The sequence below is a fragment of the Canis lupus genome, chromosome 9 (assembly GCF_011100685.1).
Source record: "Canis lupus familiaris isolate Mischka breed German Shepherd chromosome 9, alternate assembly UU_Cfam_GSD_1.0, whole genome shotgun sequence".
Classification (NCBI taxonomy): domain Eukaryota; kingdom Metazoa; phylum Chordata; class Mammalia; order Carnivora; family Canidae; genus Canis; species Canis lupus.
Window position 1 is genome coordinate 23,376,604 of NC_049230.1, and position 24,008 is coordinate 23,400,611.

At 45.6% G+C, this 24,008-nt stretch overlaps 2 protein-coding genes across 2 annotated transcripts in view; both read left to right on the forward strand.

The window, feature by feature from the left end:
* The first annotated feature begins 3,427 nt into the window (after positions 1-3,427).
* On the forward strand, positions 3,428-21,093 carry CWC25 (CWC25 spliceosome associated protein homolog). The gene is made up of 10 exons (XM_038547465.1): positions 3,428-3,702; positions 6,067-6,239; positions 11,020-11,256; positions 13,162-13,231; positions 13,923-14,050; positions 14,724-14,787; positions 15,423-15,619; positions 16,004-16,102; positions 19,520-19,681; positions 20,409-21,093. The coding sequence occupies exons 1-10, from the start codon at positions 3,685-3,687 to the stop codon at positions 20,521-20,523; spliced, it is 1,263 nt and encodes a 420-aa protein (XP_038403393.1). The 5' UTR covers positions 3,428-3,684; the 3' UTR covers positions 20,524-21,093.
* Positions 21,094-22,948: 1,855 nt separating this feature from the next.
* PIP4K2B (phosphatidylinositol-5-phosphate 4-kinase type 2 beta) overlaps positions 22,949-24,008 on the forward strand; it is a 28,047-nt gene continuing 26,987 nt past the window's right edge. The window contains exon 1 of the mRNA XM_038547466.1: positions 22,949-23,206. Within this exon, the coding sequence (XP_038403394.1) occupies positions 23,048-23,206 (159 nt within the window). The 5' untranslated portion in view covers positions 22,949-23,047. The remainder of the gene's footprint in view (positions 23,207-24,008) is intronic.

The window sequence follows — 24,008 nt, forward strand, 5'->3', positions numbered from 1 at the left end:
ATGATCTATCCTTCAAAAAAAAAACCACAAAAAGGACTATTTCTGGAATGGACAAGTTGACGTTGAAAGTCACTTGGAGAGGATCCCTGAGTGGCTCAGCTGTTTAGCACCTGCCTTCAGCCCAGGGCATGATCCTGGAGTCCCAGGATCGAGTCCCACATTGAGCTACCTGCATGGAGCCTGCTTCTCCCTCTGCCTGTGTCTCTGCCTCTCTCTCTCTCTATCATGAATAAATAAATAAAATCTTTTAAAAAAATAAAAAAAAGAAAGTCACTTGGAAAAACAAAAGTGTAAGAAGGGCCAGGAAATTCTAGAAAATAAAAGAGCAGCGAGGAAGAAGTAGTTTACCAGTCATTAAAAGGAAGTTATAATAATGAGGTCAGTTTGGTAACAGCATATGAATAGATGGACTAATGAAGTGAAATGGAGAGTCCAGAAACAAACTCAGATACAAATGGGAATATAAAAATAAATAAATAAATAAATAAATAAATAAATATTTAAAAAATGGGAATATACTATATAATAAAGGGATATTTTACAACAGTGGGGGGAATATAAGATTATTCTGTAAAATGTTGAGGCAAATGTGTAGCCAACTGGAAAGACAATATGCAAAAATAAATTCTTTTTTTTTTTAATTTATTTTTTATTGGTGTTCAATTTACTAACATACAGAATAACCCCCAGTGCCCGTCACCCATTCACTCCCACCCCCCGCCCTCCTCCCCTTCTACCACCCCTAGTTCGTTTCCCAGAGTTAGGAGTCTTTACGTTATGTCTCCCTTTCTGATATTTCCCACACATTTCTTCTCCCTTCCCTTATATTCCCTTTCACTATTATTTATATTCCCCAAATGAATGAGAACATATAATGTTTGTCCTTCTCCGACTGACTTACTTCACTCAGCATAATACCCTCCAGTTCCATCCACGTTGAAGCAAATGGTGGGTATTTGTCATTTCTAATAGCTGAGTAATATTCCATTGTATACATAGACCACATCTTCTTTATCCATTCATCTTTCGTTGGACACTGAGGCTCCTTCCACAGTTTGGCTATTGTGGCCATTGCTGCTATAAACATCGGGGTGCAGGTGTCCCGGCGTTTCACTGCATCTGTATCTTTGGGGTAAATCCCCAACAGTGCAATTGCTGGGTCGTAGGGCAGGTCTATTCTTAACTCTTTGAGGAACCTCCACACAGTTTTCCAGAGTGGCTGCACCAGTTCACATTCCCACCAACAGTGTAAGAGGGTTCCCTTTTCTCCGCATCCCCTCCAACATTTGTTGTTTCCTGTGCAAAAATAAATTTTAAATGGATCAAAGACTCAAATATAAATATTCAATATATAATTGTAAAGGAACATGAGATAAAAGAGCTCTGAGGAGGATATAAGGATAGTGGGAGACTTTTTTTTACTTTATTGTCTTTTGCATCTTTTAAAATATATTTAAAATGTATTACCTATTTAAAAAATGTTAAGAGTGCTTGGCCAGGGAAATAAAAGGAGAGCGAATAAGGGGTAGGAAGTCTTATGAGGCTGGAGAGGTAAGATGAGTCAGGTCATGAAGGGCCTAGATACGTTTAAAGTGTGGTCTTTGGGATGCCTGGGTGGCTCAGTGGTTGAGCGTCTTGCCTTTGGCTCAGGGCATGATCCTGGAGACCTGGGATCAAGTCCCACATCGGGCTCCCTGCATGGAGCCTGCTTCTCCTCTCTCTGCCTGTATCTCTGCCTTTCTCTGTGTGTCTCTCATGAATAAATAAATAAAATCTTTAAAAAAAAATAAAGTGTGGTCTTTATAGTATGGATAATGGGGAATTATTAAAGGTTTCAGAGCATGGGGATGGATACATCAGCTTTGCACTTTAGAGAGATCACTCTTAGCTATAAAGGAGAGTATTCTTTTTTTTTTTTTTTTTAATTTATGATAGTCACATAGAGAGAGAGGCAGAAATATAGGCAGAGGGAGAAGTAGGCTCCATGCACCGGGAGCCTAACGTGGGATTCGATCCCGGATCTCCAGGATCGCGCCCTGGGCCAAAGGCAGGCGCTAAACCGCTGTGCCACCCAGGGATCCCTATAAAGGAGAGTATAGATGGGTAAGGATACAACTGAAAGTAGGGAAATAAGACTTCTCTCAGAGGAGGGATGATGGGGCCTTAGGCTGGTGGTGAATGTGATAGAGAGGTGGACAGATGTGAGAGATACTTAGCAGTGAGGATCTTGTGAACTGATTGGATGTTGGAGGTGAGGGAAAGATCTTGAATGATGTCCAGATGGAGAAGTGGTGGTAATGAGAGAAAAGAGCCAGACTGGGGTAATGGGGATAGGTTAGATAAGGAGTTCAGTTTCCAACTGGAAATGTCTAACAGCCAGGTTTAAAACCCTGGAGCTTGAAGGAGAAATAGGACTGGACATAATGAATTTGGGATCCATCAATATACAGATCGTAAGTGAAGCCCTGTGAGTAGATGAGATCACTCAGGGAGAGCATTCAGTGTGAGAATACTCAAGCCGGAACCTAGAGCAAGATGAAGAGGCAAAATGAAGTAGAAACAAAATGTTCCCTGAGAAGGGAGTAGGGAATAAAACAAAACCCTAGAGAGTGGTGCAGACAAGTCATGGGCAAAGTGTTTCAAAGAGGGGAGCGTTGTCCTCAATACCTTTCAAGGCTAGGGGAGGTCAAATGGGGATGCAATGTGGCTTTTGACTTAAATCGGGGCGGGGGGATTACTGAAGATTATGGGGGAAAAATAGTTAAGTGGAGGGTTGAGGTTAAGCAGAAGATGAAAGGGAGGCACCTTGTCTCCTGAGTGGAGGCAGCCCATTTAAAGTTTGGTTAATAAGACAGAGTGAAACAGCTGGGGGGAAAGACGTGGTTGTTTTCGTTTGTTTTGTTTTCTTAAAGGGTCAATTGAGCGCATCTAAAAGGCTGGTGACCTGGGGCCTGGCTGGCTCAGACAGTAGAGCTTGGCTCTTGATGGCAGGGTCCTGAATTCGAGCCCTACGTTTTGGGTAGAGATCTCACCCAATAAAAAAATAATCAAAGTCTGGTGCAGGGGAGCTGATGGAATCTCCGCTGGATGCTTTCCACCTCACTCGGTAAACCAGGCCGGGACTCAGGGAGTTGACCCTGCGCGGAGGTCGGGGAGGAGTGCAGGTGTGGGAAGCGTTTCTACAGGGCCGGTGTGTGGGCGTGCGTGCCGGGGGAGGCGAACCAGCCAAAACTGTAGCCGAGCCTCGCGAGGAGAAGCGGGGTGCAGCCTGTGGGGGGCGGGGTGAACGTCCTGGCACGCTGCCATGGCAACGGACGGCGGGGCGGAGCCCCCTGTAAGTGGACCGGCGCGGTCTCAACGCAGCTTTCCCGAAACCGGGTGAGGCTCCAGCAGAGGAGTCCAAAACGGGACCGCGAGCGCCGCGAGATCTGGGCCCCAAACCACGAGACTGCCCGTGGCGCTACCCTCGCGCTGCGCGACAGACTATTCAACGTCATCGTCGCGCGACGCCGACGCAGTAATAGGACGCCCTCCCGGAAGTGGGCTCTAGGTCGGGCAGTAAAAGTGGCAGCCGGTGGCCTCCGAAATCCGAGGAGGTCGCAGCTGATCTCTTTCTCTACGTTTCCTCTTGATTCCGCCTGAGCCCTCCAGGTTCGCGGCGAGAGAGGAAACTTCGCCGCCGTCATGGGGGGCGGAGATCTGGTAAGTGAGCGAGGCCTGGGCGGGGGAGGACGGAGCCGGAGATTGACCGGGGGCTGGGGACGGAAATTGGAGGGTGTGGGAGTGGGTGACCACGGCTTTCGAGAGAAGGGAGCCGTAGCCTTGGAGAAGGGCACCGGTCTCTGTGGCCATGGAGGGACCGGGCGGAGACTTGGGAAGGTGTGCGAAGCGTGTCGCCAACGGTGCCGGCTGATGTTTGTGTGTTTGTTGGAGGGGGGGGCCCTTACGCCTGGAAATTCTGGGAAGGGCCAGGAGGGGGTGGTGGTGCTGGAACCATGCCTCGGAAAGGAGACAGATACCGAGTCGAGCAGGCTTTATTTTGTGCATTTTGGGACCCTTCTCTCTTCCTCAGCTGGGAGTTGAGCCTTGTTTTGGGCTGTAGTGGGAGTGTCGTGCTGCCCCATTCTCTAAGCCCTTGAGCCATTTCTATTTCAAACCTGAAGAACTCTTCTACATGTCCACTTTTCTGTCTCCACTTCTCCTTCAATGCTGCATTCTGATTTGTAGTGACAGTTTTCTTCTTAATTTATAGCACTTAGTATAAGTCATGTGGCAATTTCTCTTGAACTGTATAGTTCATTTGTAGTGTGCTGAAGCCCTCCGTAGGGCAGAGGACCCACAGGAGCATGGTGCAAGATCGGAAAGATGCTAACCTGTTTAAAGTGTCCCTGATTGAATCAGCAAATAGATCAAATTAGCCACCTATCCAGTATCTATATTAGAGTTTGTCAGGGGTTGTTGATTAGAATGCTTTCCAAGACTCCAAGATTCATGTAATGTAGTGTATTCTTCAGGTAACTGCATTAAGAGACAGGAAAGCTGTAATTCAGGTTTCTCAGCCTTGGCACTATTGACATTTTGGGTTGGATACTTCTTTGTTTTGCCTTGTGTGTGGTTGGGTGGGTGGTGGTCCTATGCATTGTAGGATGTTTAGTAGCATCCTTGGCCTCCAGCCATTGGATGCCAGTAGCACTCTTCTCCTCTGATTGGGACAACCAAAATTGTCTCTGGACATTTACCCTAGGGGGCAAAATCACCCATATTGAAGGAGGGAGAGAAAGACCAGTAGGATAGGGCAGGGATGGGGTCGGGGTAGGGGACTGAGTGGGTAGGGGACTGACACGATGAAGGGAAAAGAAGGACAAGGCGGAAAAGAGAAAGGAAAGAAAAGAGCCGTCATTAACTGAATACCTTCTACATGGCAGGTACCTTGTGTAGGTTTTCTCATTAGGCCTCTTAACTGGTCTCCTGGTCCTCAATCTCTGCTCTCTCCAGTTCATTCTAAACACAATAACTAGGGGACGCCTGGGTGGCTTAGCAGTTAAGCACCTGCCCAGGTGTGATCCTGGAGTCCTGAGATCGAGTCCCACATCAGGCTTCCTGCATGGAGCCTGCTTCTCTCTCTGCCTGTGTCTCTGCCTCTCTCTCTGTGTGTCTCTCATGAATAAATAAATAAAATCTTAAAAAAAAAAAAAACGCAATAGGTAGTCATGCCCGTCACCTGCATATTACTGTTTAGTGTTTCTTCTTGTTTACAGGAGAAAGCCCACACCTTTAACACGGTTTCAAAGGCCCTTATTCTTTTCCTTTCTTAGTTGTCTTGGACCCTCATCATTATCTTACATGCTATCTTTTTTTTTTCCTTGCATGCTATCTTTAGCCACATGGAATCATTTGTGCTATGTTCTTTCTCCCCACTGAGCCTGCAGTTGTGTGTGCTCTTCCCTCTGGAAATCTACCCTGCTCCTCCTTGCTTCCTGCATCACTAGGCTAAATTGTAATTGTCATTAGAGATCACTTCTTCTCCCCTTCCCTGGTTGGAAGCTGAAATAAAGCAGTGGCTTATGGGGAGGAGGGAGAGGGGAAGCATTTTTGAGGTACTTCAGTGGTGCAGCGTGAAGGAGAGATCAGAACTAAGGGGAGATTCCCAGGAAGGAAGACTGAAAGAGGTACTTGGTGGGGTCATAAACTATGCAAGGTTAAGGCTGGTTAACTGGACTCAAGGAGAAGAAGATTGTGTTCATAAAAACGATTGTCCCCTGCTAAACACATTTGAGTTCTCTTGCCTTTCAGAGTTTACCTTCCCACCCCTCTGCTCATTCGTGAAGTCTGATCCATAAGCATTTCAAGCTAAAAGTGTTCAAAGGAATCCAGAAAAGGCATGTTCTATCCTGAAGCTTTACGTACTTGAACAAAACCCCCATACGTGCAAGAAATAATTGGGTGCCATTCTTGCCATTATGAAGGACATCTTGCCCTTAGATGTCTGCTTTGGCACAAATGGAATATGGGGAGGGGGGCCCACCCTCACCCCCTGCATTGTTTTCTCCCTCCTTTCATTCACAGAATCTGAAGAAGAGCTGGCACCCACAGACCCTCCGCAATGTGGAAAAGGTGTGGAAGGCTGAGCAGAAGCATGAGGCTGAGCGGAAGAAGATCGAGGAGCTACAGCGGGAGCTGCGGGAGGAGAGGGCCCGGGAAGAGATGCAGCGCTATGCTGAGGATGTCGGGGCTGTCAAGTGAGTAAGAAGCTGAGGCCGCAGCGGGGCAGTGGGTCTGTGGCTGTCCTGGTACATAGGGCACCATGAGGCTGGCCTGCCACTGCATCATCCTTTTGCTATAGAACTGCTGGCTAAGAGCATGGGTTTTGGAGTCAGTCTGACCCAGGCTCTAAGGCTGGCTTTGTGTGTCCTAGCTTAACGGTGTAGCTGGGAGCTAGTTGGGGGGGGGGGGGGGGCCTCAGTTACCTTTAGAACTGGGGGAGTGAGAGTACCCAATTCTCAAGGTGTGGGGAGGATCAGATGAGATAATATGTAAAGAAAGGGCTTAGGGTAGGCCTAGCTCATGGTAGGTGATCGACAAATAAGCATGCCATGCCTCTCCCCTGCTTCTCAGTGTGTGTCTCAGCCTCAGTCCTCCTTTTGTTTGTTTATGTACTGCAGACTCATTTTCAGTGGCAGTGAGGTCTCATGGAAGCAAGTGGGTGGCATCTGTCAGTAAAAGTTGTGACTGTGGACAGTCCCACTCAGTTTCACCCGGCTTTAATTTCCTCGTATATAATATAGGATAGGAGTAGCAGATACTCGTTAATGTATCCATCTCATAAAATGAGGCAGGAGCAAATGTATTCTGAGAAAAATAAAAGGCATAAAATGTACAGTGTATTCTTAAGTTTAGTGAAAACAGCCCATAGACTAAAATCGAGTAATCTGTACTGTCATTCTCCTGTTCATGTCCTTGTGAGCAAGTCCCTGGAGTGGTGTATGGCATACTCTCCCCATTGGATATCTAGGGCTTTTCCTTAATACTTCATGACAAGAGGATCTGTGACTTGCAGTGTTGTGTGTCTGTGTCAAACTTCTACATGGAAATGCCGTTATGGAACTTAGGCATGGTGACAATCATATTCTTTCAGGATATTGGATTGGGAAGAAGGCCATTCTGACTCAAGTGCGAAACTTGGAATGTTTTAAAATAACGTTTTAGAATTTTTAAGTAGAATAAAATTTATTTATGACCATAATACATCAAATGAGATAAGGGAATGAACTTTTATGGTTTTTTATCGATAGACATACATTAAGTTATTTTACTTTATATAGTTTATGTAAATTATTTACTTTACAGTTTTTAAAACGTGGGGGTTTTTTTCTTTCTTTTTTTTAAAGTAAACTCTGCTCCATCTTGGGACTCAAACTCACAACTCTAAGATCAGGAATTGCTTTCTCTAGCCAGGCACCTACATTATAATTTTGTGTAAATACATTTCACACATTCAGATTAATTCCTGAGCAGCTTATAAGGTGCACACACATGGTTCTATGGGAAACTTTATTTATTTATTTATTTATTTATTTATTTTATTTTATTTTATTTATTTATGATAGGCACACAGTGAGAGAGAGAGAGAGGCAGAGACACAGGAAGAGGGAGAAGCAGGCTCTATGCACCGGGAGCCTGACTTGGGATTCGATCCCGGGTCTCCAGGATCGCGCCCTGGGCCAAAGGCAGGCGCTAAACCGCTGCGCCACCCAGGGATCCCCTATGGGAAACTTTAGATTTTGTGAACCCTTGATTTTAAAACAGATACCAATTTTAGATTCAGTACTCATTAGTCAGGAATTTGCTTTCCCACTAACCAAAAGTAAAAGATTATTTTGGAAAAAAAATTTTTTAAAGATTTTATTTTAATATAATCTCTACACCCAACATGGGGGTCAAACTCACAGACCCCAAGATCAAGAGTCACATGCTCTTCTGACTGAGCCAGCCAGGTACAAAGCACCCTTTGAAATTCTTATTCAGCAAAGTATTACACATCATATACCTAATGTATCAGAAATTTGGGCTTTGCAGAATCTAGTTAATGAGGTGGGAGTATAGTTGAACAGCTCCAGAGCAGGGAGCTAAATGTTTATCCATGGCTGATCCTCATGCCTGCTTATCTGTTGTGAATAGGAGGAAGTTGATTGATTGATTGATTTCCCCCTCATATATCCTCCAACTTTATAAAACACAAATGTTAGCATGTATGTCCTTTTTTTTGGTCTTTACTTGCAAATGTATTTAATCATTTGCTTGTCTCATGGCTTTGTATAGCTGTTTGCACAGTGGCATGGTTTTAATTTATCCTATAAAATGCCAGTAAGAACTTTTTACTATGTAGTGATTAACTTCCATGGGTCAAATAATCTTTCCTGTGTTTGTAATGCATCTCTCTGAACAATTAGAAACCTTAATCCACATATTATCCTGGATGTCCAAATCTTTCTTTTGCAATAGTGTTGCTATAGGGTTTACTGATAATGCTAGGAAATTATGTGTTCTATAAAGTGGTCTATACCAGTGTTTCTCAATCTTTTCACTTAGAGTGTTCTTGGAAGATTTTATTTTATTTTATTTTTTTAAAACAGGCTTTTTTTTAAAGATTTTTTTTTTTTTAAGATTTTATTTATATATCACGAGAGACACACACAGAGAGAGAGGCAGAGACACAGGCAGAGGGCAGCCCGGGTGGCTCAGCGGTTTAGCGCCGCCTTCAGCCTGGGGACTGATCCTGGAGACCCGGGATCAAGTCCCACATCAGGCTCAAGTCCCATATCGGGCTCCCTGCATGGGGCCTGCTTCTCCCTCTGCCTGTGTCTCTGCCTCTCTCTCTCTGTGTCTCTCATGAATAAATAAAATGAGTAAAATCTTAAAAAAAAAAAAAAAAAGAGAGAGAGAGAGAGAGACACACAGGCAGAGGGAGGAGCAGGCTCCATGCAAGGAGCCCAACGTGGGCCTCGATCCCGGGTCTCCAGGATCACACCCTGGGCTGAAGGTGGCGCTAAACCACTGAGCCACCTGGGTTGCCCTTTTTAAGATTTTATTTATTTATTCATGAGAGACAGAGAGAGAGAGAGAGAGAGGCAGAGACACAGGCAGAGGGAGAAGCAGGCTCCATGCAGGGAGCCCAGTGTGGGTCTCGATCCCGGGACTCCAGGACCACGCCCTGGGCCAAAGGCAGGCACTAAACCGCTGAGCCACCCAGGGATCCCCTGTTCTTAGAAGATTTTAAAGATGGGATCCTAATGGGCAGCCTCAATTGAGAACCTGGTTATAGCCATAACAAAAATCTATAGATCATTTTATTTTTTTTAAGACTTTATTTATTTTAGAGAGAGAGATGGCATGAGTGGGAGGGACAGAGGGCAAGGGAAAGGGAGAATCTCAAGCAAACTCCATGCTGAGCGTGGAGCCTGATGTCAGGCCCTGAGATCAGGACCTGAACTGAAATCAAGAGTCAGACATTTGACTGAGCCACCCAGGCGCCCCTGTTTTAAAATATTCTTATTTTGGGCAGCTTGGGTGGCTCAGCGGTTTAGTGCCACCTTTGGCCCAGGGCCTGATCCTGGAGACCTGGGATCGAGTCCCACATCGGGCTCCTTGCAGGGAGTGGGCTTCTCCCTTTGCCTGTGTCTCTGCCTCTCTCTCTCTCTCTCTGTATGTCTCTCATGAATAAATAAATGAAATCTTTAAAAAATAAAATATTCTGTTTTTTAAAGATTTTAGTTATTTATTTGACAGAATGTGTATGTGTACAAGTAGGGGGAGTAGCAGGCAGAGGGAGAGGGAGAAACAGACTCCCCACTGAGCAGAGAGCCCCTGAGGCTCAAACCTAGGGTCCCTGGGATCATGACCTGAGCTGAAGGCAGATGCTTAACTTACTGAGCCACCCAGGCGTTCCCTAAAATCTTATTAAGAGTGTCCAAAGACATAACTTAGGAAGATATTCTTTATGTTCATAATTATTATATAATCTTAAAAAAATTTTTTTAAAGATTTTATGTATTTATTCATAAGAGACACACACGGCTGGGGGGGTGCGGCGGAGCAGAGACACAGGCAGAGGGAGAAGCAGGCTCCATGCAGGGAGCCTGATGTGGGCCTTGATCCCAGGGCTCCAGGATCACACCCTGGGCTGAAGGCAGGCGCCAAACCGCTAAACCACCCAGATGTCCTTAATTGTTATATAATCTTAAGCAAAAATATATACACAAATGTTAAAAAAGCATATTCAAAAAGTGTTGAATTTGATGTTACAGTTGATGCTGTTTTGATGAAACTACTTTGCTGCTTTCAGTGTGAATGATATGTTGGCTGCTTTAACACATGCACTTGTGAATTCAGCATGCCTTTACTGTCTGTTGTGTGAGGGTTCCATTTTCCCACCACTTTTTTCTCTCAGAACCACCGGGCAGTATTTGTTTGGCAAATATTGGACATACTTGGCCCCTCTCTTTTGGCTTGAAAGCATAATTTACTTATTTGGTTATCTCTGATCTTTTCTCCTTATCTTCTCAAGTGTAGAATTAGTGCATGCTTGTGCACATGTGACCATACACACCAAAACACACTTCACACAACTGCATATGTGGTCATTGAAATTGTTCTTGATAATGAGATGACCCAGAATCTATTGTTTCATATTATCCTCAAAATGAAAGCATAATATAAAGGCTTTGTAAAGGAGGCTTAAGAAGCCCTGAGCAAATGTCCTGCCCCAGGTTGAGAGATACTCTTTCCACATAAATGGCTTAAGTGTGTGGAAACGATGTCTTCACTGAATGATGAGCCCCATGCCGACAAGCATCATTTCTTCTTGTGTGCCACATGGAGCCCAGTGTTTAGCCCCTGCTAGATGCCTGGAGAATGAGTCTTGCTCTGACCAGCTGGAGTCCTCTACCTTGTGTTCAGGTTGTATGTGCAGGTCTTCAAGAATCTACATTTCCTTTGATTGTATTTTTTGTCTCGAACTAGGAAAAAAGAAGAAAAATTGGATTGGATGTATCAGGGTCCTGGTGGGATGGTAAACCGTGATGAGTACTTGCTGGGGCGTCCCATTGACAAGTATGTTTTTGAGAAGATGGAGGAGAAGGAGGCAGGCTGTTCTTCGGAAACAGGACTACTCCCAGGCTCTATTTTTGCTCCTTCCGGTGCTAATTCCCTTCTTGACATGGCCAGCAAAATCCGGGAGGACCCACTCTTCATCATCAGGTACTGATAACAGGGTGGGAAGGGTTGTTGTTGTTGTTGTTGTTTTTTCATAGCTGGTTTCCTCTTGGCTTTTGTCTGCCCTGTAAAAGGATTTGTTTCCATTTGGGCTCCCTGATGTTAGGAAGGAGGATCCATCAAGTGTGTCTTATCTAGGCCATGTGATAGGACTATGGCAAGTGGACCAGACCAGACCAGATTATTCATTTGCCTTTGACCCTTGAACAAAAATAAGAGTTAAAAGCAAGGTGAGAAAGGCTGGCAGCTTCTTGGAAATGTGAGGATATGTATAGAGTGGGATAGGTCAGTGAGCAGTCCTTCTGCCTCCCCCAAGCCCCTCTTTTTTTTGTACAGCAGAACCTTTTAAAAAGAAACCTTAGAACCTTCCTTGAAACCCTAATATATACTATATCAAAGTAGAGTTGCATTTTGAGTGCCAACTCATGCTGTGTATACTAATTTTTTTGGTTTAATTTGTAGCATTTTATTTCAGGTATATAAAATTGAACATCGAAAACATTTGTCATATTTTTAATTTTGAAAACAATTTTAAGGTTATTTACATAATAAAGACATTGCATAGCCGTATATAAAGGTACTGTGTGTGTGTGTGTGTGTGTATATATATATATGCAAATATTTCTCCTCCTTTTGTCATCTTCTTAATTACCTTAGTCATGGTAAGATAAAACATAACAAAATTTACAGTCTTAACCACTTTTAAGTGTACAGTTCTGTGTACATTCACCGTGTTATGCAACCATTAGCACCACCCATCTTTTTTTTTTTTTTAAGATTATATTTATTTATTCATGAGAGATACACAGAGAGAGGCAGAGGCATAGGCAGAGGGAGAAGCAGACTCCCTGCAGGAAGCCTGATGCAGGACTCAATCCTGGAACCCTGGGACTGTGCCCTGGGCTGAAGGCAGATGCTCAACTGCTGAGCCACCCAGGTGTCTCAGCACCACCCATCTTTGGGAGTTTTTCACCTTGCAAAACTGAAATTCTTTAACCATGAAACATGAAATCCATGTTTCCCCCTCCCCCAGCCCCGGGGAACCACCATTCCAGGTTCTGTGTTCATGAGTTTGACAACTCTAGGAACCTCACATAAGTGAAATTACAGAATAATTATCCTTTTGTGGCTTATTTAACTCAGCAGAATGTCTTCATGGTTCATGTTGTAGCATGTATCAGAATTTCTTTCCTTTTTTTGTTTTTTAAAGACTTATATTTACTTATTTTAGAGAGAGAGTGCACACATGCAGGGACAGGGACAGAGAGGGAGAGAAAACCTCAAGCAGACTCCCTGCTGAGTGGGGAGCTGAGTGAGGGGCTCAGTACCACCACCCTGAGACTTGACCCAAGCTAAAAATGAGTGCAACGGATCGAGCCACCCAGGCACCCATCCTTCTTTTTTCCATTATATACATTCTGTTTGTCTCTTCATCTGTCAATGGACATTTGGGTTATTTTCACCTTTTGGCTATTGCAAATAATGCTGCTCTAAACATTGATGTGTTTATATATATATTATTTTATAAACTTTTTTTAAACCTAGTTATATATAGCAAACATCTTTCTGTATCACTAACTGTGCTTTTAGAATATTTTTTTGTGTGTGTCTGTATTGTGTGAATATACCGTAATTTATATGCTTTCTTACTGGGTCCCTAACTTGTTTCCAAATTTTAATTGTTATAATATGGACAGCTTTGTAGGGACCTTCCTTGATTATATCCTTACAGTAACAAATTCTTATGGAAGAATTTATATGATTAAAGAGTGTGCACGCTGTGATAAGTGTTGTCCAGTTGTTTTCCATGAAGGCTGACCAGTTTACCCTTAGTAGCAATAAATGAGAGTAGGACTTTTTTATAATTTCCTCTTTTTTCTTTTATTTTAGGAAGAAAGAGGAGGAGAAAAAAAGAGAAGTGTTGAATAATCCTGTAAAAATGAAGAAAATCAAAGAATTGGTAAGCAATGCATCAAAGAGGGTCTTGTAACTACTTTACATGAGAACTTCTCTCCATTCCCTCTTATGAGAGGGAAAACAGAATGGCTTTTAAATTTTGACTTTAAGAGACCTTCTCCTGGTGATTTTATGCAATCTTCCTTGTCAAGCTTAATTAAGCTTGATTTCCTCTTATGTTGTTTGGTTGGAAAAGCACCATATGATGTCATTTGTTTTAGAAAAGAAGGAGTATGGGATGTGCCTGTGAAGTCCTGATCATACAGTGTGTTCAGGAGATCAGGTGTTATCAAGCCTCTAGGGCCCATTTATCATTCACGTGACAAGTCATGCGATTGTGTTTTGGATTAGTTGGTAAGGGAAATGTAAAATTGATCTTGCAGTCCCCGATTGCTTTCAGGGGAGTTGGCGTTCTTTTGACAGTTGGAAATTCCTAGGCATTAGTTCTAGGGATGGTTTAAAATACCAGTTCCTAGCCCCAGCCACCAGAGATTCTGTTCAGTAGTCTAGGGGGTGTCTGTGTACTGCCGGGGTTAAGACTTGCCCCTCTTGTTGACAGGGAAGCTCTGATGGCATCTTGGACCCCTGTAGACCCAGAGGCACAGAGTCAGGTAGTTTGTGTATAAACCAGGCCCTTCCGAGGGACTGACAGGATCTCAGTGATCCTATATGGCTGTGTTCTGGCTGTTTTCTAGTTGCAAATGAGCCTGGAAAAAAAGGAGAAGAAGAAAAAGAAGGAAAAGAAAAAGAAGCACAAGAAACATAAGCACAGAAGCTCAAGTAGTGATGGTTGCAGTAGCGAGGATGAGCGCGGTCGGGGGAGGTGAGTGTGTGGAGGCGGGCCTCCTTCATTGACTCATTGACTCATTCATTCTCCAGATAGTCATGGATGCCCCGCTCTATGCTGGGAACTGCCAGGCACTGAGGTTGCAATGGTGAGCACTCATATGTGGGCTCACCATGTCCACAAAACTTGCCATCTAACACTAGAGTTCTTTGGAGGTCTTGGCATTGCTCTGGACAGAGCTGACCATAGCCTTGCAGGTCTTGGTGCAGACATCCTAGATGTGACTTTCATCTCTGCTCGTGACTCCTCCAAAGTGGAAGTGGATTTTATGTAGGCCTTTTTTTTTTTTTTTTTTTTTTTAAAGTGCATTAATGGGCCCATCTGGGCCCATTCTGTGTGTCTTCTCTGTGGGAGCAGTGAGCATTGTCACTGCTGACTCACTCTCAGTCCCTGGAATAGCAGCACGAGGTGAGGAGGAGAACGTGTTCAGGCACTGAGGCTGAAAAGCTAGGCCCACGGGTTTTCACAGGAAAAACATGACTGTGCTGGTGCATCTTCCAGCAGAGAGAGTCCAAATAGAGAGCCACGCTCCTGAGTGATCATGGAAGTGGGAAAGGTCACGTTTGAAGCAGGAAGCACATTTCAGCACAAGAGACTTACCCTGGACCTTTATGCGTTACCTTTTTCAATGACTGTCTTAATCCCTTAGATCTCAAAAGAAGTTGGCAGATTCTTCCTCTGTGTTGTCCAAAGCCTCTGGATATGGCTTACAGGTAAGGATGTGAGCTTCTCGGAGTGACTGTGGGCTATAGAACGTGTTAACTCAAGAGCGTTTTTGGACAGAGAGCATTTCTAGCAGCCAATCAGACATAAGGGAAGGGAAGTTTGGGCAGCCAGGGTGGGGGCTTCTGGGGAGCCTGGCCTGTTCCTTATCCCGTAGTCTCTGACCGGGCTGAGAGCCCTCTGAGCGCAGAGCCTAACCCAGCAGTGGGGCCTGTTGCCATTCTGTCTGGTCCTCTGCAGATAATTTACATGGAATGCAGGCATTTTAAGCTTCCAGGTCGATGACTTTTGACAGATGGACATCCCTCTGGATTCCTTTTTTCCTTAGTAGGTTTAACCTTAGGCCTTGTTCTCCTTGTCTCCCCTTGTCTCTTGGTGCTGCCCAGGCTGTGCTGAAGAGTCAGCAGAGTGCAGGTGGCTGGTGGCGTCCGTTCTCTTAGGGGATTCTGCAGAGAACTTGGCTGCTAACTTTGAGTGGTTCTCTGTGGTAGCTGTGTGATAGGATCGGTACGCCTAGTTGGCTTCTTAACCTCAGTGCTTATGTCATTTCCTTGTATTGCTGCCTTTTCTCCTGAGCTGCAGATTTTCCTGTGAATACCTTTTTTTCTTTTCCTTGATGCTGCAGATCAGGGACCCCTGTCATAGCCAGGGAGTACAGAGTTCTTTAATGGCCAAGCAAAAGGGAATGCACGGGTTGAGGAATCATTCCAGGTCCAGAAGCTCCTCCCACTCACCCCCCAGACATGCCAACAAGAAGAGCACCAGGGAAGCAGGGTCCCGGGACCCAGGCAGAAGGTCACGGTCCCCGAGGCCAAGCAAACCGTGAGTGTGGGAATTCACTGGGAAATGGCCTGTAAATGCGGGGGCTGGTTACAGCAGATACTTGCTTTTACTGATGTCTGTTTGTTAATTTTTCTAAATGTCTTTGCTTTATTTCCTTTATATATTGTCCCCTCCCCACCTCAATGTAAAGCTCAGGCTCCTAGAACTACATATTTAGATATGTGGAATCTTTGGAGGGAGTTCAATATCAAATCTTATAAATCTTTATGTGTTTGTTTTTCTTCCACTTCTGCCCTCTGTTCTCTTCAATCTGGATTATAATTCTAAGACTGTTAGCTTTTCTCCAGTTATCTGAGGGACATGATAAAAGCCCCTGTATTAAAAAGGCTTTTCTCCTCTCTGCCCTCTGTGTGTCTGTCACAGGCACAACTCTAAGGTAAACAGGAGAGAGAGAGGCCGAACTAAGAGCCCATCGCCCAGAAAAGAGGTCTACCAAAGGCGGCACGCTCCCGGATACACCAGGTGAGTCAGGAGCCCCAGAGGTGAACTGCAGACTCTGCAGGCTTAAGTCCAGGAGTGGCTCAAACCGGGGCAAGTGGAAAATCTACCTCACCTTTCCTTGCCAAACCAGCCTTTTTTTTTTTTTTTTTTTTTTTTTAATTTATATATTTGACAGAGAGAGAGAACACAAGCAGGGAGAGCAAGCAGGCAGAGGGAATGGGAGAAGCAGGATCCCCACTGAGCAGGGAGCCCAATACGAGGCTTGATCCCAGGACCCCATGACCTGAGCCAAAGGCAGACGCTTAACCGACTGAGTGACCCAGGTGCCCCTAAAACGACTTTCTTAACAGCTATAAAGATAAAGCTTCTCTTTTGTAGTAAGATGCTCAATTTAAAGAGACTTTTGAGGTACCTTAGTGGCTCAGTTCGTTAAGCATCTGACTCTTAATTTTGGCTCAGGTCATGGTCTCACAGTTATGAGATTGAGCCCCACCTAGGGCTCCATGCTCAGTGTGGAGTCTGCTTGAGATTTTTCTCTCTCTCTCCCTTTGCTCCTCTCCCCGCTTGTATATCTCTTACTCTCTCTCAGAATAAATAAATGAAATTCAAAACAAAACAGGGACGACTGGGTGGCTTAGTGGTTGAGCATTAGCCTTTGGCTCAGGGCATGATCCTGGGGACCTGGAATTGAGTCCCACATCGGTCTCCCTACATGGAGCCTGCTTCTCCCTCTGCCTTTTTCTCTGCCTCTCTCTGTGTGTCTCTCATAAATAAATAAATAAAATGTTTGGATCCCTGGGTGGCTCAGCGTTTAGCACCTGCCTTTGGCTCAGGGTGTGATTCTGGAGTCCCAGGATTGAATCCCACATCAGGCTTCCTGCATGGAGCCTGCTTCTCCCTCTGCCTGTGTCTCTGCCTCTCTCTCTTTCTCTCTCTCTCTCTCTGTCTCTCATGAATAAAAAACAAAACAAAACAAAACAAAACCCACTTTAAATAAATAAATAAAATGTTTTTTAAAAATTTGGAAAAAAACCTATTTTTATGGGATGACTTTTTCTTTTTTCTTTCTTTCTTTTTTTTTTTTTTCTTTTTTCTTTTTAAGATTTATTTATTTAGAGAAACACAGAAGAGAGAGGCAGAGACAGAGGCAGAGGGAGAAGCCGGCTCCATGCAGGGAGCCCGATACGGGTCTTGATCCTGGAACTCCGGGATCATGCCCTGAGCCGAAGGCAGACACTCAACCACTGAGCCACCAAGGCATCCCAAGACTATTTTTTCTTGTAAAATTTCTTGGGGGTCTTGTGGGATTCCTATTTAATTAAATATTTTTCATTGCTTTCGAAATTTCAAAATTTCTTATAGGCAACATAGCACTTTTATAATTTTTAAAAAAGATTTTACTTATTTTAGAGAGAGATGTATTTTAGAAAGATTTACTTATTTTAGAGAAAGAGTGAGGGAAGGGTCATAGGGAGAGCATCTCAAGCAGACTCCCCACTGAGCTCTGAGTGCAGAGCCCCTGAAGCTGATCCCTTGACCCTGAGGTTGTGATCTGAGTCAAAACCAAGAATCAGGCACTTAATGGACTGAGCCACCCAGGCATCCCCTCCCTAATTTCCAAGAGCTCTTTTACATTCTGATTGTTCCATTTTAAAAATCTTTCTCTAAAAAAAATAAAAAAATAAAAATAAATAAATAAAAATATTTCTCTTTTCATCAATGTAATATATTCATTATCTCTGAGTGAGATTTTTAATTGTAAACTTTAAAAAAATTAAAAAAAAAGATTTTATTTATTTATTCATGAGAGACACACACAGAGAGAGAGAGAGGCAGAGGCAGAGGGAGAAGCAGGCTCCATGCAGGGAGCCTGACATGGGACTCAATTCCCGGGTCTCCAGAATCCCGCCCTGGCTGAAGGCGGTGCTAAACCGTTGAGCCACCAGGGTTGCCCCCCAAAAAAATTTTCTATAGAAGGAAAAAACCCTCTGGTTGCCTGACTGATGGCTCTAACAGGCTGCTGACATCTTGGGAGACATTATTTTCACCCCTGGTGGCCCTGCCAGCTTTCTTTACTATGCCTGATGCACCTGAAACTTCTGAGTTCTTGTCTGGCTTAGTTCTTCAGAAACTACCAAAACGGTCTCTTTTGGATGGTCTCCTGTTGATGTTTGGAAGAACAGTCACTGGCTTCCCCAACTTAGGCATGAGGACTTGGGGTGTCTTAATTGCTTCTCATACAGACTTTAAATCATTCCCTTTGTTTATAGCTCTACCACCATCCTCCACTTGGTGCCTGCAGTCTCTGAGCCTTCCCTGGATTTTGCTTCTGATTAGTGTCTGGCACTTCACAGGATTGAGTTTTCTTTAGTCTGTGAAAACTAGTTACAACTCCTTCATCCACTTCCATCTTCCAACAGTTTTTAGACATCTCTTACCCAATGTCCTCTCCTCTCCCATTCTCTTTGTGGTTTTGTATATTTTATTTAGTGGGAGTTTTGAAATGGATCATTGTCATTTCACTATAGACAACTAAATGTCAAGTTTTAGTGTTTTAAGTTTCTGTCTCAAAAGTGGGCTCCACTCCCTTATGAGACTCCACCAATTATTTTTCCTCTTTTTTTTTTTTTTAAGATTTTATTTATTTGAGAGGGAGTGAGAGCATGAGCAGTGGGGGGTGGGGGGGTTGCAGAGGGAGAGAGAGAAGCAGGCTCCCCACTGAGCAGGGCCATGGACCAGGATCCTGGGATCATAATCTGAGCCAAAGGCAGACGTTTAACTGAGCCACCCAGGTGCCCCAATTATTTTCCTCTTAAAGGGTGATATTTTACATGGGTATATCACACCCATTTGAGAAACAATGGATTTGGATTTCTAACCTTGTTAAATGGTGATTGAACTGGTTCGTTACCTCCTCTTCTTGCTCTGACTTCATTTGCAGTGAGTGCCAGGAAAGAAGACCTACCTATTACTCTCTGAGGTTAACTTGAATTGACCTGAATTCTTCAGACATCTGGCTTCTAGCTTATTCCTAAAGTGGTATACTCCTGGGCTATGTCCATGAATTTCCAAGCATTTCCAGCGAGGGGATGGTAGAGGTCCACAGTCACATGGCTAACTTAGTCCTGTGTTCTTAAATAAGTCAGTGAACAAACAATTGGAATATTTTGAATTTAATGTTTAGAATAATCACTCCAGATATTATTGAGAGTATGAAATCCTTCACTACAAATGTTTGGGATTTGGATGAAACCACCTGCCCAAGATAGTAGGAAGGAAGGAACCTCATGCCGAGTGTGGCTCTGGGTTGGGCATTTCCATGGAAAGAGCTGGGTGAATGGAGAACCTGGGTCCTACCTGATTTCTGTTCTCCCTATAGTGTTTATTTTTTTGCTGGGAGAGAAGCAGCCCTGATATGATGGTTTTTGTGTTCAACAGAAAGCTCTCATCAGAGGAACTAGAGCGGAAACGTCAAGAGATGATGGAAAATGCCAAGTGGCGGGAGGAAGAGAGGCTGAACATCCTCAAGAGGCATGCTAAGGATGATGAATGGGAGCAGAGGCTGGAGAAGCTGGACTCCCGAGATGGGAAATTTATTCAGTGAGTGCATCTTCTTGCTGCCTAACAGCTTTCATGGCTATGGACCCAAGGAGGCAGCTAGGCAGCTGATCCATTCATTGTGTCCTGGTGTTTCTGTGTCTGTGCGGTGAGAACGGGGACATCAGCCTCCAAGCTAACCTTTGTTATTACTCCCAGCATCTAGCCAGACATTGGGATATTTCTCATTTGAAGGGAGGAGCAGTGAAGTGTTATTTTCATTGAATCTCCTTGATTTTTATTTAAATAAGAACTCATGGCTCCAGAGGCCTTTTTCCAATGAAGCTTTACTTGCTTTCCAAAACAGATAACTTTTCCCTGATGGATATTGCTTTAAAAATTGAGTTCCCGGGACGCCTGGGTAGGTCAGCGGTTGAGCTGTATGCCTTTGGCCCAGGGTGTGATCCTGGAGTCCCGGGATTGAGTCCCACATCGGGCTCCCTGCATGGAGCCTGCTTCTCTCTGCCTGTGTCTCTGCTCTCTCTCTCTCTCTCTCTCTCTCTCCTCGTGTGTGTGTGTCTCTCATGAATAAATAGATAAAAATCTTTAAAAAAATAAAGTAAAATTGAGTTCCAGATGGGAATCCACTCAAAAATTACCTACATGGGTTTAAAAGAGCTTGGGTTTCTAGATCTGTTTTATGGCAACCTGTTTCTTCTAATTCTGCCAGATAGTTGACCAGTTGACAAGTATTTGTTACTCCTATTATTCTCCTATCTTCTCTTCCTAGCCGCATGAAGCTGGAGAGCGCATCTACTTCCTCTCTGGAAGATCGGGTGAAACGGAACATCTACTCTCTACAGAGAACCTCAATAGCTCTGGAGAAGAACTTTATGAAAAGATGAAAATTATTCCCTCTCCTGCTGGTTTTCCTGAATTTTCCAGGGAGGCTGCTGATCCCTTAAAAATTCTCTTTATAAGAGTTCAAGTGACTTCTTCCATAGTTGGCAAACCACCACTGTTCAAAGTGACTCTCCTCCAGTGATTCCTGAAACAGCTTCCTTCCTTTGAGAACCAGTGTGACTCGCTTTATGGGACCCTCAGTAACTTTTGCTGAGTGCCAAGTAGGTTTTAACAGGTGGGCAACTGTGTGCCTCGGTGTAGACCGTACCTTTCAGAAGCCTCTCTCTGGAGTTGGCCAGATAGATTGTGCTTAGTGGGGTAAATGGACATCTACTTGATTTAGTAGATAATGTATATCAGCTTAGGGCAGAGACAAGGGGGGTGACAAATAATCTGGACAAGGAAACAATACAAAAAGCACTAAATGAGCTGTTGAACTATTTGGACTATCTTTTGAACTGTAAAAGTGTAGTGTGTATGTGTATATAAATGTATGATTTTTACATGCTTTTTAAAAAGTTAGCTTCGTGAGAACATCTTGTTTGGTAAGTGACTTTACCTATATCATGGAACCATATTGTATCTTGTTACTGAGTAATTACAGTAAGGCAGATCAACTATTTTTCCCCTCTGGGTCTGGCTAGTTTAGGAGAAGCTTGGGTTTGTAGATAGGATCCAGGGTATCTATCCTTTTAACCCTTCTTACAGTCTCCCATGTGGGCAGTGCAGTGGTGAAGTCAAATGATTTAGGAGTCAGGACCAAATTACTTGTGTGCTCCCACCCTGGCTCTTAAAATGGAAGCGGTTTATTTCATGGCTTCCTTTTTATCATGTAACAATCTTATTCTAATTCTAGATTTTCAGGAGTTTGCTACTATTTTTTTAGTCAGGTATAAAAAACAAACCAAAACAGGATCCCTGGGTGGCGCAGCGGTTTGGCGCCTGCCTTTGGCCCAGGGCGCGATCCTGGAGACCCGGGATCGAATCCCACGTCGGGCTCCTGGTGCATGGAGCCTGCTTCTCCCTCTGCCTGTGTCTCTGCCTCTCTCTCTGTGAGACTATCATAATAAAAAAAAAAAAAAAAAAAAAATTAAAAAAAAACAAACAAACAAACCAAAACAAAAACAAAGACCTAAAACTTGTGGGACCAGTCTCCTAATTTTACGCCTTTCCCTTTACTGTTTTACCAGAAGCCTCATTTGACCCATGAACTCCTAGGCCTTCTTGACCCACACATTAGCTGGGTTAGTTCCTTGTTCTGCTAATCCCTAATTCTGCTTAAAACGAATTTGGATTTATATTTTTGCGCACTCAGGATGCCAGGCACTGGAATACTTAAAACCCAGTTTTAAGAAGAGAGAGAAAGAAAGTAACATACACTTGTTATTCATTTAATCACCTCATCCTGCTTCTCTATGCTAATTATGTCTTTTATTTTATTACTTGGTAATAAAGGCTACATTTATTTTTGTAAGTGTTTAAAGAGCGACCATGCGCTGAGTACCGAATTTACAAACAATTCCTGTACAGAACAATACTGACCCCGTAATTTGTGTGGCATGTATGGAGATCCTTCGTCCGAGAGGAATTATGTAACAAAGCGTGGGCAGTTTACTCAAAAGATGTCATGAAGTGAACCAGAGAATAAGACGATTACGATGCTCTGCTGTAGAATAGGTGTCTGAAGGTGCCGCCGGTCTCTGAACTCGACGCTTTGGAGGGAGGGGGCCGAGCGGCCGGTGGGTGGGTGCGGGACCCATTCATAAATCCCAGGGCTCCCGGCCCGCGGCTGTCATTGGCCCCGGGGGAAAGGGGTGTGACCTGCGGCTGGAGTGCGCGCCCGGTCCTGGGGAGTGGGAAGATCCACGCACGGGTGGAGCGAGGGGGCGTTCCTTGGCTCTCCCGGCTGGACTTCCTTTTCCCCCTGCTGTGTTCCGCCTCTCTCCCCCGGGGTGGGATGGTACGTCCCACCCTCCTCGCATTCCCGCCCCTCCTCCCCTACGGAGCTGTGGCGCCGCCGCCATCTTGGCACGTCAGGTTGAGGGAAAGAGCCAAGCCTGGGCTTTGGCGGGCGGGGAGGGGAACCCGGACAGGGGGACTCTCCCGCGGTAGACAGCGACCCTAGCCCCAGCCCTTCTCCCCTCCCCGTTGCGGTGCGGGGCTCTGAGGCGTCTCCAGGCCAGCCTGGTTTCTGTCAGGCCCGGGGAGGAGGGCCGGGCGGGGCGGCCGCTGCCTCCCCGGGGCGGGCGCTACCACTCGGGCGGGGAGAAGCGAGCCTAGTGACGGCGGGGCGGTGGCGGCAGCGCCCGGGGGCGGGGCGGGGCGGGGCGTGGGGGCGGGGCGCGGGGCGGACGAAACCACCGGGGCGGGGTGGGGAGGTAACGGGACGGGCGCGACCATGGCGCGGTGAGGGAGCGGGGGTGGGGATCGGTCCCGGGGAGGCCTGGGGCCGCTGGCTTGTGCGCCGTCTCGGCCGCCCCCCCTTTCGCCGCCACCGCCGCCGCCGCCGCCGCCGCCGCCCCGGGCATGTCGTCCAACTGCACCAGCACCACGGCGGTGGCGGTGGCGCCGCTCAGCGCCAGCAAGACCAAGACCAAGAAGAAGCATTTCGTGTGCCAGAAAGTGAAGCTATTCCGGGCCAGCGAGCCGATCCTCAGCGTCCTGATGTGGGGGGTGAACCACACGGTAACCAGCTCCCCCGCGCGCGCCCCTCCGAGCGCGGCCCCGCGCGCTCCCACGCCCCCCGCAGGCCCGGCCGTCGCCCCGCGGGCCCTGACGGGGACGCCCGCAGCCCCTCGCCCAGCCGCTTGCACGCCCACCCCGCCCTTGCACACCGTCCCGGCCGGGTGTGCACTCCCCGCGCGCCACGCGAGGCCTGGTGTCTCCGACGGTGGTATGCCGTCGCCCCCTCCCTTCCTTCCAGCAGCTCCAGCTTCCTGCGTCTGGCTTGCTCGCTACGGGCAGTCCCTGGAGCGCAGGGGGAAGGCCTGGGTGCGGCGGAGCCGCTTTCATCCGCTCACCCTGTGTGTTGCATGTGTTTTACCCCCTTGTTCTTTAACTGGCGGCCAGCTCACTGTCCAGTTGACAGGGCAGGTGGCATCGGCCTGCCTGAATGTTCCTCTGTTTCTGGTTATTTGGTTGGTGCGGCTGCTTAAAGTTTCCCATCCTCCAGACCTTACCCCTGACTGTAGAAATCCTCCCTGGGTTTCCTTTTTTTCTTCTTGAACAAGATATATTAACTGGAGAAACACAGGCTTCCTTGAACCACCGACTCTTTACCGGGGTCTTCCTAGGTTAGGGAGAAGAGAGAATGTAACCATTTGAGAGAAGGTGAGGCCTGATTATAAGGAAGACTATCCGCAGTAGAAATAATGTGGCTTCCTGCATTCTCCTGTCGTATTCATGTTAAAGACGTTGACTTCTCTTTTATTGAGCCTTCTGTTGTATGATCATGAAAGCTGTGGTAATGGGCAGAAGTTAGGATGAG

What these genes read in the sequence shown, in the direction of transcription:
- CWC25 (XM_038547465.1), top strand. An exon ending in GACCCACTCTTCATCATCAG is followed by an intron (nt 11,257 to 13,161) that starts GTACTGATAACA and finishes CTTTTATTTTAG; the next exon opens with GAAGAAAGAGGAGGAGAAAA. An exon ending in TCCCCGAGGCCAAGCAAACC is followed by an intron (nt 15,620 to 16,003) that starts GTGAGTGTGGGA and finishes TGTCTGTCACAG; the next exon opens with GCACAACTCTAAGGTAAACA.